This window comes from Heliconius melpomene, chromosome 5 (assembly GCF_056956725.1).
Source record: "Heliconius melpomene rosina isolate 202511_hmr_F chromosome 5, ASM5695672v1, whole genome shotgun sequence".
In the NCBI taxonomy this organism is placed as follows: domain Eukaryota; kingdom Metazoa; phylum Arthropoda; class Insecta; order Lepidoptera; family Nymphalidae; genus Heliconius; species Heliconius melpomene.
The window spans coordinates 8383084-8398878 of NC_140393.1; the positions used below are offsets into that span (position 1 = coordinate 8383084).

General features: G+C 31.0%; 2 protein-coding genes across 3 annotated transcripts in view; one reads left to right on the plus strand and one right to left on the minus strand.

Moving 5' to 3' along the window:
* Positions 1-1043: 1043 nt before the first annotated feature.
* On the minus strand, positions 1044-2318 carry LOC146539179 (pre-mRNA-splicing factor Syf2). Its single transcript, XM_085186048.1, has one exon. It carries the CDS (start codon positions 2193-2195, stop codon positions 1494-1496), a length of 702 nt encoding a protein of 233 aa, XP_085042174.1. The 5' UTR covers positions 2196-2318; the 3' UTR covers positions 1044-1493.
* Positions 2319-2713: 395 nt separating this feature from the next.
* The window catches only part of Clic (chloride intracellular channel protein 5), a 36991-nt gene continuing 23909 nt past the window's right edge, over positions 2714-15795 (plus strand). The window contains exon 1 of one of the 2 annotated variants that reach the window (XM_085185307.1): positions 2714-2884. In XM_085185307.1, coding sequence (XP_085041433.1) covers positions 2816-2884 — 69 coding nt within the window. In that variant the 5' untranslated portion in view covers positions 2714-2815. The remainder of the gene's footprint in view (positions 2885-15795) is intronic. The other variant, XM_085185308.1, reaches the window with a different exon arrangement.

Sequence of the window (15795 nt, forward strand, 5' to 3'; positions counted from 1 at the left end):
AAGACTACACTTCATTCATCTTCAGATATTTCTATCTTGTATCATTTGAATTTTAATTAAATTACTTAATGAAGGAAATTGATTTTTTTTAAGTAATCAATAGGCATGATGACAGTAACAACAAGTCTATAAAATTATATATTTAATTAATTAACCTTATAATTTTGTATTCTCTACGATCGAATTGACAGATTACTCAGACTTGACGTCACAAGCGACGCCATAGCACTTCGACGTTATTGGTGCCATTTTTAAACTTTAAAATTAAAATGTATTTTTTAATAATAAATCTTTATTTATGTCGTTATTGTAATATACTTTTAGTTATTATAGAACAGTTTCTTAAAATCTGTCATTATGTCTATTACTATGATTTGACACCCTAGGAAAGCACTCACGGATTGACAGTGTAAAAGCTATGTTTTTGTAAAGTGTATCATGAATATGCAGCTTTATATTTTAATTTTAAAAATGGCTTGAGACTCACTAACTTACTCAACTACATACAATATTTAAATAATAAATACAGTTAATAATATTATTTTAATTTATTTTTAAGCAAGCTGCATATAAATCTTATTATTTTGCTCAAATATTTAATTTATGTACCTAATTATAAAATTAAATAATATAAATAATAGTGAAAAGTGAGACTCAGCCTTAAAGCATTTTGTAAAAAAAAATGCTCATGTATTGTATATATCAGTAAGTACTTATGTATGTGATCAAATTATTTATACTTTTAAGTATTATCAATTACTGTGCAAGTTTAACTATCGAATTTATTTGTCTAAATTATTAATATTTTTATAAGATAAATAAAATGAGGGAGGTATAAAATATGAGACGGCTTTAACCATTTGGAAAGCATATTTCAAATTTCTACTGAAAGTCCCTCATATAAATTATGTTGATTATTTTCTTAGTAAAAGTTTTTTTTATATTTCTAGTCATAATAATGGTTTCTATATTTTTTTTTAAATAAATGAATGATAGTAGTTTTATATGAAACTAAACTTGCACAGAAATAAATGAAACAAAAATCTAGTGCTTTTATAGATTTTATTATATAATGTTTAGACATGTATCTATAAATTTAAAAAACATGTACTTACTTTATCATCTATATCAAAATAAACTTGTTATTAAAATTTGTTTAATTTGATTTTTAATTTAATTTAATTTTAACTTTTTACTGTCCCTTAATATAAAACTTTAAACATGGCTCTTAAAACAAAACAATTAAGTGAATGGTTTTTGATAAGATATTACCAGGGGTGAAAAGAAAATAATGCATTCCACTGGCAGATGTGCATCAGATGGTACCCTACTAAACCACAATGGCCTTGACAATTTACTTCAATACATCCATAAAATGTCTTACACTACAATATTTACAAATCAATATTCAACATATTTTTTTAATATTTACTATCTTCACACAATATTAAAGGACGAAAAACACAATCATGTGTTGATAAATGTGAAAGAGGTTATATAGCTGTACCTCTTTCTAAATTTTGTTTTATTTCAGCTGTATGCTCTCCATAAAATCTTTCTAATTTCTTATTAAACTTGGCATTTCTTTCATTAATGTAATCAATATCAGCATCATCATTGTGGGTTCTCCTTCTTGAATATTTGGCACGTTTAGCTATTTGTCCCTCTAAATCATCCACCATTTTATCAATTGCATCCTTTCTGTCTTCATGCATTCCATGTATTATAACATTTGGTCCACCATAAAACGCATCACCATACTTTTCCTTCTGTTTCTCATAGTGCTCTGAATCCATTGTGGGCATATTTTTAATAAGCCTATTGTGTTGCCTCACTGTAGCTTGTTCATATGTTGAAAAACCTTGATCTGGATTTTTTTTCTTCTTTTTTCGTTCTAAACGTTCAGCTTCAACTGCTGAAATATTTAGAAGTTTGACACGATCATAATCTTTACCTTGTTTAGAAGCCTCCTCCCTTTTATTTTGATCGTCCACTAGCCACTCTGCTTGACGTTTCTTTGCTTCGTAATTTGGTGGAAGTTTATTTCTCGCTTCTTCAGCGACAACTTCCTGATGGTTGTGAGTTCTTGCTTCGTTTCTAGCAGTATGTAACGTACGAAGTCTTTTCATACGTTCTGCTTGTTTTTCTGCAAATGTCATGGTTTTAGTTTCTGACGATGACGCCTCTGTACTCATTATGCTTAAGAATTAGATATAACAGAAATCAAATAAATAATTATATTTGAAAATGCATTGAATTTTAAACAACAAGTATGCGAAAGTTGAATCACAGATTGACATTTAAGAAATATTGTCATAATTGACAACTTTCTTCACAGATTATATGTGAATTGATAATACATTGATAAACAACAAAAAAATAAAAAGCAGCTAAACTAAATTAGTTAACTAAATAAACAAAATCTTTTACTAGTTATATTACTAAACATGAAGTTAAAATGTTCTATTTAAATATTTATATCTTATCATTAACCATAATTTATTTTGCATTTGGGTAGATACGGTAGTAACAAAATGTACTAACACTAAAGATATACAAATTATATTAAAAAATATTTAATAATAAGTATTATTGTAGTAATATATTTTTATACATTGCGTAATATGTAAAATAGATGTTAACGCTGAAGTTGGCTGCGTAATTAGGTACTACCAAATTCTAAATGCCAACTAGCTGGTGAAACGACTAAAGTGAAGTGAGTTAGTCTTTCGTTGTGGTGGATTAGTGACGGTTGTGTAATAGTGCTTATTCAAAGTATATTCTATCATAAGCCGAGTGTTTTTTTAAGTTTACGATGTCGGATGAAATTGCAGAGAACGGAACAGCAAACGGAGATGTCCCGGAGATCGAACTGATTATTAAGGTATAGTTTGTTTTACACGTGCTTATACCCAAAATTAGCTAGTTACATGCAGCGGTCAAATCAACAACACGGCAAACCGTGTCTGCTCAGCTCACATTAGGAAAACATCACGAGGGGTTGGCAAATATGACATTATTCTTTAAAACTCACAATACTTTTATATTCTATGAATAACTTAAGAAATATTTATTATCTTCCAATGGCTGTGACGTTCTTATAATAGTAGTTATGTGCATTTCTGATTCGCATGAAATTATCGTGCTCGCCTCGTATGCATGAAAGTATATTATTACTGCAATTATAATGCGCGTTATTTAGGTCACCAACGATTGTTTTTGTTGATGGTGTATTACGAGACCATGGGGTTGATGCAGATGGTAATAACATTTCTATTAAAAAGGATGAGGTCATACTTTGTTAAGAGTTTATAGCTAGTTGGCATCTTAATTTATAATAGTGCCCATGAATCATAAAGTTATGTTTACTATGGTAAGGAATACTCAAAGGCAATACTCAAATAAAATATAATTATTATATATATAGGTGGTTTAAATAATAATTTAAAAATCCTTATCTTTTATAATGAATCTGTCATTATTTTTATTATAAAATATAAACATTAATTCAACATTACTACATTTCTTTTGTAGAATATTCTTGTGCATTTATTTACACATTACAAAGCACAGCAGCAGCAATATACAAGAGTTTTTAACGCTAAGTTTTCATTGGATACCCTTTTATATGAAAATTACATACATACTATGCAGTAGAACACAGAGAAATATGTTGTGAAAGTACCTTTTGCTCTCTTATTAATTTAGGAGTCATGTAGAAGTGAAACTGAAAGATATCAATTTATTTATAATTTATTCCATATAAAGCATTACAAACAACAGCAATTATCATTGGATTTCCAAGAAAAAGTAATGTCAAAACAGAAATTTCCTCATAATGGGTCTTCTGAATAACAATGGAATGGAATAATTTAAAAATAGATTCCATTCATGACTACATAATATAGGACAAGTTTGGATTGGATTATGGCCAAGGTGTGAAATTGTATTTTATTGCTAATGGTTCTAAAGTAGAAAGATAAAATTAAAATGGTAAATATTTATTTTTATTTTAGCTTCACCCTGTAACACACACGTAGCAGGGTAGGCAGAGGGGACCTGAGAGCCTAGTGTTAAGACACTGTTCCCATTACATCACTTCTCTCCTTAAGGCATTGCATGTTGAGTGGTTGAACTCAACTGCGCGCTTTGCATCAGTACCAATGTGAGGAAATGAAAATATTAAATAGATCATTGTCCCGAATCGAACCCACAACCCTCACATTTAATTTAGAGACTTTGCCTGATGAATGGAGAAACTCAAAGATGGGGAAACAAAAATAATTCCCACGGGTGGTAACTGAACCCACAACCAACGCATTTATAATCGAACGCCACTGCGCCACCATGGTCTCATTCAACTTGTGATTTTTAAAGTAAACTCAGTATTTTTTCAAAACTAACATAATATGATGCTTCTACAATTTTGACTTCTATATTTTATTTCTCTAAACGAATAGCAAAAGTGAAATTACTTTATTATCAATTATAAAAGAGATGTTGCCAGAGTTATATAATTTTAATTGGTATTGTACAACACTGGCAATTTGATATATAGGCAGAGTTGTTCTCACAGAACAAATGTTTATTTTGAACGCAACGGTCCACGGCGGCGGCGAATATTGCGTGCGTATTGTAAAGATCTAGATCAGATTAGATTTAGTTAGCATAATATCTATTATCTAGGTCTAAAATATGGTCGTAAATTTCGTTTTTAATTAAATGTTCTTTTTATATGGACATAAATGGACATTGGGTTGGAAGACAGGTGCGACCAAAGCATGTGCCCGCTTAGAGGCAGATGTGCTTATAGTTATAATAGGTTTGTTGACAACATAATTGTATAGAAGGACAACACCTATTACCTTATTAATAGGTCCACTAGGTTTGGGGCCAGTTGTGGCGCAGAAGGAAAAATGTGTGGCTATAAGAGGTTGTGGGTTCAATTCTAAAGGAAACGAAATATTTCATATTTTCATATCTTCGCTCTAGCATCGAGGTAGAGCGCGGTGTTGGGATCCGATACTCAACACTCAATGCCTCCATAATTCGGCGGGAAGTGGCTAAATAAAATGTCTTAACACCAGATTCCCAAGTCTTGAGATCAACGTGATGCTAAACAAGAATAGGTCTAGAAATCTCTTTAGGTAATGCATGCACCACTCGACATGAGCATTCCACACGAGAGAGCGTACTCGCCTTCGAAACAGAAAACCTCGGTCTCAGAAGCCGGGGAAAGTGACGAACACGCGACATCGCGCCTCGAACTGACACCACCCATTAGCATGTCCAGCTATAATATTATGCATAGTGTTTTATTAGCATAATTTCTATTTATAGCTTAATTGTGATTAGCTTCGTTTATGGGTTTGGTTTTAATTACAATTAAAACTGAATAGTTATTTAATAATTTATTTAATAGTTTGTCGTTATGTGTTGTTCTATAATTGGGAAATGAAACGTTGGTACTATGTGTTGCAAATAAGTGGTAGATGTGGAAAAATTCTTATAAAAAATTAACATATATTTATAAATTTTGTACAGAAATTATAATTATTACAATTTATTTTTTTAAAATAACGCGATTCGGTGACTATTATCCTGTTTGTGTGTATTCCCGATTCCCACTGAAGGAACAGAAATATTTAATATTTTCATTTCTTCACCCTGGTAACTAGCAAAGCGATGAGTTGACTTTCGCCACTCAACACGTAATGCCTCCAGAATTCCAGAAACGGGGAACGGAATCGTCTTAATGGGCATAGACTGAATAGAGTGTTTAAACAATACCAGGTTCCTAGGTTCCCTCTGCGAATACAGGGAGTGAAGCTAAAAAAATACCTATATTATACAATACAGTAATACGAAAATGAATGTTTGGGAACTCCAACGTTAATATTATTGTGAAATTTTGTAATAATTCTCACCACTCAGTACTAGAAATTCATATTAATCATATTTAGGAAAAAATATAGAAAAATAAATTTAATATGTCTGTATGTTGTATGTACTATGGATAGAGTATTAATCACCTATTTTATTTTAGTAGATAAGTAAATGTGTAATTTCTATAAATAAATAATAATACGTGTTTGTAATGATTAACATTATCAATACCTAGAATTACTTTTATTATGACCTTTATAAAATATAATTTCATTTGTAATTCGGGTAATTAATGGAAGTATCTTAAGGAGAGCGAAGTTACTTAATTTTTATACTAGGTTCCCAAGTTCCCTCTACCTACTTTGCTATGTGCGGGATACAGCGTAAAGCTATAAATATACATATTATACTAAAATCACTTTTATATCTCTTCATATAAATAATTATCTGCTGTAATCCCCTGCAGTTAGCAACAAGTCAGCTCTTATGATCGTTTTGCCATTGTAATTAGGTATCCACCGTGAAGTCTCGACCTTGGCTGGACAGAAATGCTTAAAGTAATACAACTTAATGTGAAATATAATAACTTGGATTTTTGTTATCGCTGATATGGGTTTTCACGTTATATATATGTTTTTTATTATTTATTATTGAGAATCGTTTTTTTTAATATATTATAGTCATGCTTAAATGAATGTCTTTTAATCTTGATATTTGTGGGTATAAATGACATTTTTGATGATTTTTTTTTTCCATTTTTCTTGCTATTTTCCGTAGCTGGGGAAGTCCGACCCGATTCGGACTAGGAGGTTATTAATGTGTAAGTTTTACACTACAAAATAATAAAAATTCTTATATATAAAGATTAAGAATCATAAGTTGGCTTAGAGTGGCCTAACTTTTTGTGCATTTCTCAATATTTTAACACGCAGGGACAGATCTAGGTTATGCATTTGACCTTTTTGCCTAAATACCTCAACGCTAGCAGCTCGCCGTCATAATCAGCCTTAACAATAGCTGCGAAGTCGTACGTACACTGTGTTTAAATTGTTAAACTTTTAAGTGTTTATTTGACACGTTATGTGTACGAAAACATAACTATTCTTTTGTAGTCGGGTAAATATATATGTCTTTGTAGTACTGGTTTATTATACTTTTTTTTTTATTTGAACGAATCTTCTGTATTTTGTGGCATAGGAAGAAAGACCATCGAATTTCTGCGTAGCTTTATGAAAACATGCCGCTTAGTGCCATGGTGGTCAAAGAGCTTTGATGATTAATAGGAGATGCAGATTCAAATCCTTCTCCAATTTTTGTACAATTATAATTTTAATTATAAACACACTTTTAAAATGCAAAAAGAATATAGTGTGATCTTCTAGTGCGTTTCAATTACAGTTATTTTGAAGTATTGTTCGTGGTTACGTACCTTCGAATGAACCTTATAACTGACTAGCGGACGCGCGCAGCTTCGCTTGCGTATTTAAGGATGAATTCTAATAACCCATGAAACATTTTTAAGAGTCAATGAAATATTTTTAAGAGTCTAAATTTAAAATTTTATAAAAATCGGTTTTTTCCATACAAACTTTCAACCCCTTATTTGCACCCTTAGGGGGAGAATTCTAGAAAACGATGAAACACGTGTTCAATTAAATACTTTTAAAAATCTAAATTTCAAATTTTATAAAAATCGGTGCCGATTTAATTTTTTTTCCATACAAACTTTGAACCCCTATTTCACCCCTTAAGGGTTAAAATTTTTCAAAATCCCTTCTTAGTGGATGTCCAGATTACAAAAGTAAACTTTTGTCCAAATTTAACGTTTCTACCATCAGTGGTTACGGCTGTGCGTGCGTCTTACCTCAGTCAGTGAGGACAAGTCCTTTTATATATATAGATAAGTTTTAATGTCAGGTATTGCTTCAGTAAGTTGCTTAATAATATTGGTGTAAGTTTTGAACACTTGTTTCACGTATATTTTTTTTATATCTCTTTTCATAAACATGGTTAATTACTACATAACATTTATATTATTCTCAATTTATTTAAAAATATAGACAAAAGGTGGGTTTAACGCTAAAATGCCTTTTCTACCAGCGTTGCATCATTTTGAAACATTTTGATATAAATGACGAAGGCCAAATAAAATATTAATACTTTGCCAAACCCGACGAATTTCAAGAGTTTCGAACTCATAATAATCGGGGTTCCATCTCAACATTTACGTCTAATAATTGAGCGAAGCGAGCGGAGGGCTCTACTGGAGTCTTTTTACACTCTCTGTCACCAATAAGCTCCCAAACGGTTTGACCGATTGAGATGAGAATTTGCAAACATATAGATATGACCGCGTAGATAGTTTTAGGCGATAAAAAAATTAAAAAATTAATTTCTCGCTTCGCTCAACATGTGAACACTACCGAGATTTTGCGAGCGTCCGGTTCGCGCCCCTAGTAATTCTTAGTGCTATACCTAAAGTTGTTGTTTAATGTTGGAAAAGAAAATGGTACGTATTGAAAGCGAATAAAAAAAAAACATTCAGTCGAATTGATAACCTCCTTTTCTTACAGAAGTCGGTTAAAAACATAGATATTCTATGCGCGGTCATAACAAGATGAGAAAAACTCATTAAATAAGTACCTATGACGGTTTAGAAATTCTAAATGCTATAATATGCTAAATACATATTAAACAAGAAGAATATTTTATAACTATGATATAATTGTATCTACATTTCGGGTCAGTTGGTCTATTCTCGTAATCTAAATTATGTAATATTCTTGTTACATTTTAGATTTTTTACGTGCTGTGTTGAGGTGAATTCCGCCACTTAACGACAGAATATCTTAGATTTAGAGGAAAAGTGAAGATCGTAAGTTCTCCCTGTTTATATATTACAGGAAATAAAATAATTAAAAAGATCTCTTCTTAACCGACTTCTGTAAGAAGAGGAGATTGTCAATTCGATTGTATTTTTAAATCGTAAAAACTATAAAACAATATCATACTAAATACTCCAATAAGTTAGATTCGAGTTTTATAAAATTTGTAAATTAATATTTGACTATTTTACTTAAATTATATATTTTCTGTATAACGATAATGGGCACTTATTAATTAATTAGTGACACATTATAAACGTATAAGGAAGGCAGATTAATTAAAGATTAAATGTATTAATTAAATATGTAATTACTTTGTAAGTAAACGTATTATATCTTTGTTAAGGCAGTGGTACCGCAGCGGCATGGCTATAACTGTGATGGTCGTAGATTTGATTCCCACATTATTCCCATATTTTTCCTAGTTCTGATAATTATGTTTCGTCAGTCAACACGCAATACGTCACTCGACACGGAATACATTGTGAAGCTATCAAAAATGTCATCACTGTTAAATGGAGATAGGACATCTTTTGTCCTTCAAGTAAAACACATGAATTATTGTTTGTTTATAATTTAATCCAATTATTAATACTTAACTGCTTATCTGTAGTAAAAAATAGAAATTAACACGCGTGTTCTGTGAGCAGGTGTGGCATAGGACCACTTTAATGAGAATAGTACTGTTTTAAAGTTGACACTGAAAAAAACTTAATTGAATTATATTATTTTTAATATTTTTATCATAATTGTGTTAAACAATTTGTTTGTTATTACGATTATTAAGACATATCTAATTAGGTACATTTCTCATTTAATATAAAACTATTTTTAACATCTTTTCCAAATTTAGCAAGGTATACAGGGGGAAGTTAGCGTTAGACACGTTTCCCTACTTTCGCCGCTTTTGAGACATTGCCTCTTAATTAGCAGATTTTAACCTCACCCTGTCTCACAAGGCGGAGAAAATGGAGAAAATAATTCATCCCCACGAGTAAGGATCGAACCAACAATCCCTTTATAGACAGCCTGTATCCCACTACGAAGCAACGACCTCATATAATATAAATAGCTTTTAAATCCTGTTTATATTATAGTTTTTATATAAATATAAAATTTAAAAACGGAACTAAAATAATACTTTATAAACAGTTCACAAAGTCCCGCTTGAAGCGTACCGTTAAATATAAGCTTTGAATTAAACTCTGAAAGGGGGCAATATCTTTTATTTTTGAATGTACACAGATTACGGTTATTTGAGCTAGGTACGTGACAGAATTGCCCAACTAGTGATGTGCCTCGAATAAGATATCCGGATGACAGTGTAGCCAACGTAAAAAGTAGAACACAATCTTATTTTTTTTTAATATCTAAAGTTTTATTTCACACTTATTACGGTTTTCACAAGGGGCGGGTACGTATCACTTTTAACTTTATTTAATTGTTTTTATGTTTAAAATGATAATAAAATAAAAATTTGATAATTATACAGTGAGGCGTTCGCCTAAAAGCGACGGTTGGTCGGTACGACTGAATTATTTTAATGTCCCATCTCTGGTTTGTCAAAGTGTAGTTTCGAGTTCCAAATCAACATCGAATGTCTGGAATTCAGGTAGAATGTGGAGTACGAGGTTGAAACTATGTCTTTTTTTGCTTTGAAATCACATGCCAGGTATGTGATTTCGAAGTATACAGACAGTAAGAAAATTACTTAAATTCGGGTTACAATTTAAATTTTAACTATAACTTTAATCAAGAATGTCTCGAGAAATCGGCGACATGTGGAGAATAGAGTGTCTTAACATTAGATTCCTAATTTCTCTCTGCCTACTGTGCTGCGGCATACGGCGTGACGCTTTAAAAAAAGGAAAATATCAAAATTCTTGGAATCTATCCAATATAGGTAGTTTTAATTTTTGTTTAACTTCCACTGAGACATTGTACTGAGGGAATATTCCATTGCTGCAATTATTTTATATTACGTACTTTCAAGATCCATAAACATATAAAGATGGTAAATATTATTTTATTAGCGACCAACGGTAGTTAACTTAATGCCAATAAAACGACGCTCTTAACTGTTAGATGTTTCCTATAGATATTATAACGTCTGCCACTATAAAGTATAAATTTAACGTCAAGAATTAGATTTTTCCTATAGATATTGCATGTGTCATTATAATCTATATGTAATAATTAACGTCTGTCTGTAGCCGTTGCCACATATGGCATAGCAGCTGTTGGTAGATACCTGCCTCACTGCCATGTTTAAATTCGACGCACGCGCATAAAATAACTTCCATAATATCCTTCCAATAAATGATATGTCAGATCCAGAGATAGTAGACGTTAAACATCGATAAGGTTTTTTTTTACAATAGAATATTTTTATTAAATACATAGGTGAGAAATGTGTAAAGTGTTTTATATTAATTTTTAGAGTAATTATTACTTTTAATAGTATTATATTAGGCTCATCGATCTGACACGCCTACATTGAGATCGAATGTAATAAATACAATTTTTTTCACTAAGTTGCCATTCTAAAAAGACTATTAGTTAATCGATAGTTTTTATTCTTACTTGCAACACTTAATTAGAAATTAATATTGACGATAACATCAAATTCAACGTCTTTTTTTTTAAATTTTAACGTCATCATTACAATTTGTTTCTGAAATTATGTCTGCAATACAGATAATATATTTGTTTTATTAACAATGCTTAGCAGTTTCTCTAACAATTGTGTCCACTGTAATTATACTGTATCTGGTTTTTATTGATATATCAAACAGTATGTATTCTTTTAAATAGGTAGTTGTTGAATAATTAATTTTACACATTTATTACCTTCAGGAAACGCATATATTTGTAATTATTTATAACTTTATAACTTCATTTATACGCACTCCTCCTTTTCTTTGTCTCATTTACACTATCGTGATGTCTCTATTGTGCCATCGTCTAGAGCACGCTCCGCCCACAAAAACCATATTATTTGTTGATACAATTTTAATAATAGTCGTCGATGTTGAAAATCGATTGCTTTTGCCTTTTAAAGAAATAATCTATGCTATAGTCTAACAATTTATTACTTTCAACACGCAATTCCTTCAGAATTCGCCAGAGAGGGGGGCGTCCCGAATGTCTTAACACTTGGTTTCCTCTGCGGGATACAGTGTGAAGCTGATTTTTATATATTTTTTTATTAATTTTTTTAGAGAAAACTGGAACTGTCTAATCATCACGGTTAATGAGCCACCCGAATAGTCTGGTAAGACAGACAGCGGAGTTCGAGTAGTAGGATTTCATGACAAAAGCTAATGTACTCAATAGCATCAACAGAAAATCTATATTTTATTAGCTATCTTAGTTTTAGCATAACAATATAAAATAACTTAAATAGAGTTTATGTTGTGTTTGTATGTAATGGTAGGTATAGGTATTCCAAGTCATCCATAACAATTCATTGCACCATAAAACACCAACGTATTATACGAGTACTACCGCAAATAAGCAAAATTACTTAAAGACATAAAATTGATCGCATGTGCGGTTAAACTATAGGAAAAATTGCAAATAGTTATACAAATATGATTTAGAAATATAATATTAATAAATTGCTTTTCTGAAAACATTGTATTATAATGAGGTACTAATATTTGTGTTTTTTTTTTAGAGAGAAAAGAGAAGAGGCTAGGAACCTCTTCCACTAGGAAACTAGTGTTGAGGCGCATTAGGACACTTCTGTTGCCCATTTTAAGCCGAATTCTCAAGGCAATGTGTGTTGAATGGCGGACCTCAACGCCACGCTTTGCCTCAGAGCGAGGACATGAAAATATTAAATATGTCATTTCCTTGAGTGGGAATCGAACCTACAGCTGTCGCATTCACAGTTGCCGTTACATGGCCCTGTTATACATATTGAAGACATCAAATGCCGAACGTTATAAAACAATATATTGATTTGATAGTAACTTATCTTTAGAACAATAAGTGTATATCGCGAGTTAATACCTCTTATCAGATTATTCTTTAGTTGTGCGATAGCTTCTCGTCCCACCTCAATTTTCTAATCGACGCTGTTATGAAATATCTTTTATTTTAAAGTAATTGTCCAATATTTATTGATAGCAAGATAATTATATTACGTGTATTTTGGGCAATAAAGTTTTTTACTAAAATGTACGATGGCTGTGAGTTCGATTCCCGCTCTGGGGAATTTCTTCACCCTGGTGACAAGGCAATGCTTCGAAAATTCGGCGGAAAGTTGAGAACGGAGTGTCTTCCCTCCTTTGGTTCCCTCTACCCTACCCTGCTGTGTGCGGGATACAGCGTGAAGCTGGTTTTTTTTTAATTATTATTATTATTTATTATTAGACAAGCGCATTACTCGCTTATTAGTAAATCGAGCATTACCATTTCGTATCTAATTAAATTTAACCTTTACATAAATACAGTTTCGAACGTTAAACTGCATATTTCATAAGTGAGGAGGACATTTGGTGGTGGTTGGTATTGAGAGGTCGACGGAGGTCGGATGAGTCATCACCTAAACCGGATTGGCGGTGCTCCGGCTTGGTGCGTTTGTACTCGTACCTACCAGCTCACCGGTATCGGCATTAGAAAAGAAAATATCGAAAGCTGATACTGCAATAGCTTGTTATACGTTCGTTAGCACGTACCAGCGTTTGTTGTCTGTGGATGGATATTTATAATTGTTGTTTGTATGTAAATGGATATTAATTGTAAAGTAGGTTGTATAGGTTGATAGGTTTTGGGTTCGATACCTACTTGAGGGAATGAGCTATTAATTATTAATATTTTCTTCTATTTCTTCTCTCTGGCACCAAGGCAAAAGCAGCCCTTCGTTGAGTTTCGCCACTCATTTCGGAATGCCTCCAAATATGAATTTTAAAAAGGTTTTAAAATATTCTTATTTAAGTACCTACTTTTACATAATTCAAGTTTTTATTACTATGAGCAGTTATTTTTATGGTTTTTTTTACAGATTTTGATGATTTTTTTTTATTTGAAAGCTAGTATTCCCGTGTCGTCCCATTTTAATTTGGTCCTCTTTCTGACAATGGCATCCATGAGCAAAATCACATAAATTTTAAAATTGCATTAAGTAAATATGTGCGCGAAAAAGAGACGAATAACTAAATATCACGCCAACCGATTGCTATGATTCTTTTGTTATTGGAAAGGATCTACTTACTATGAGAATAAATTCGAATTTAATAAATAAATAAGAATTTGTAATAGTTTAGTAGTGTAAAGAAATCAAACACCTCGAGGCTTTTACAGAACTTATATTTCTTCCAGGGCTAAATAACATTAGGCTTCTACAATTTATATCTCAGGACTTTTACAGAACTTATACTTCTTCCAGGGCTAGATACCATTAGGCTTGTACAATGTATATCTTAAATTATAATACAATATTTTATTCTAGAGGACCACTTTCCTCTTCAGCTCCAAATCTAATAATGCGCATCAGAATTTTCAACACATCAAGCGTCGCGCTAGTTCTATGTATAAATTTTCAAATATATCTTTTTATTAAACAAAGAGGTTGATTTACATTTTTCTATAACAAATTATCGTAAATATAAAAACTATTTATATAAAATCATTACAGTAGTAAATAAGAGAAATACAAAATATAACCATAATTTTACGTTTTTTGTTCACATATGTACCTACTGAATATGAAAAAGTATATAGATAAAGGTTCGGTCGATAAGATTATAACGTTTGCACCTAATTCTAAGTGCACAATAGTGTCCTAACGAGGATAATACAAAGCCTATTTTGTTCTACTTTCTTATCATACGCTTACTTAGAGCTACTAGTTTTTATTACAAATATTTAGATTTTGACCTAATTATCAATGACTCAAATTGTAAAGTGGTATACTGGTTTTTGAGCTAAGAAAATTTAAACATCTTTTTTAATATGATATGTACTAAAAATTAATAATAATAATAAAAAATAGTTCTCTACAATATACTCTATGCCTTTAAGCTTCATTTTAAGATAGAGACAGCAGAGAGAACCCGATTTTAAGACACTTTGTAATTATTTTTCTGCCTACTTTTAAAACGCAACGTGATGTGAGTGTTTTGACGCAACCTAACGCTGCCTTTTAAACTAACATAGTATAAATGTGAGTTTATTTGACATGAGTAATCTGTAGTGAAACAAAATTTCTGCTTATGTCAAGTTCACCGTACAATCTTATCTACGAAAAAGAATGTCTCTGATAAACTGTAACATTAAAAATACTTTAGTTTAAATTGTTTTATGTTTGCTATGTCTGTTTGTATAATACTTGTAAATTTTATTGTATTGAAATTATGCGTTTTAGTTAAAACTCCAATAGTTATAAAAACCTGTAACCTGTGTAGTTCTGTAAACATTGCAACGCCTTTGGTTAGATTGTTTATCAATATTATCAGCCTAACCTCGATAACGTACATTGGCATACAATTAAATGTTACTATATATAATAAGTATATAAGTAATATATTATTATTTAATAAAATCCTTACTTCCTTTTATGGTCATAAAAATCATTTTTATTGGCATATATATCGTTCGTAATTGTTGATAATTTTCATGTAGATACCATAGCAAAGCTAATAAAGCTAAATTCCTGTAGTGTATATAATTTAATTAAAATCTTTTATATTATTGGATTTTGAATATACATATAAATATTAGGTATAAAGTAGGTGCTTAATAATATCGTGAAAGTGACGCAAAAAAAAAGAAGACTAGAGAATGTTATTTTATTTAATAATCTTAGATAACATACCATCCATACCTATATTATAAATTCGAAAGTAACTCTGTCTGTCTGTCTGTCTGTCTGTCTGTCTGTCTGTCTGTCTTTTACGCAATCAGGCCCAAACAGCTAATTTTATTGTGATAAAATACTCATATAGCGATACTTGAGTGTCCCGGGATGAACATAGGATACTTTTTTTTTTCTCATATTTGTATATTTTCGATATAT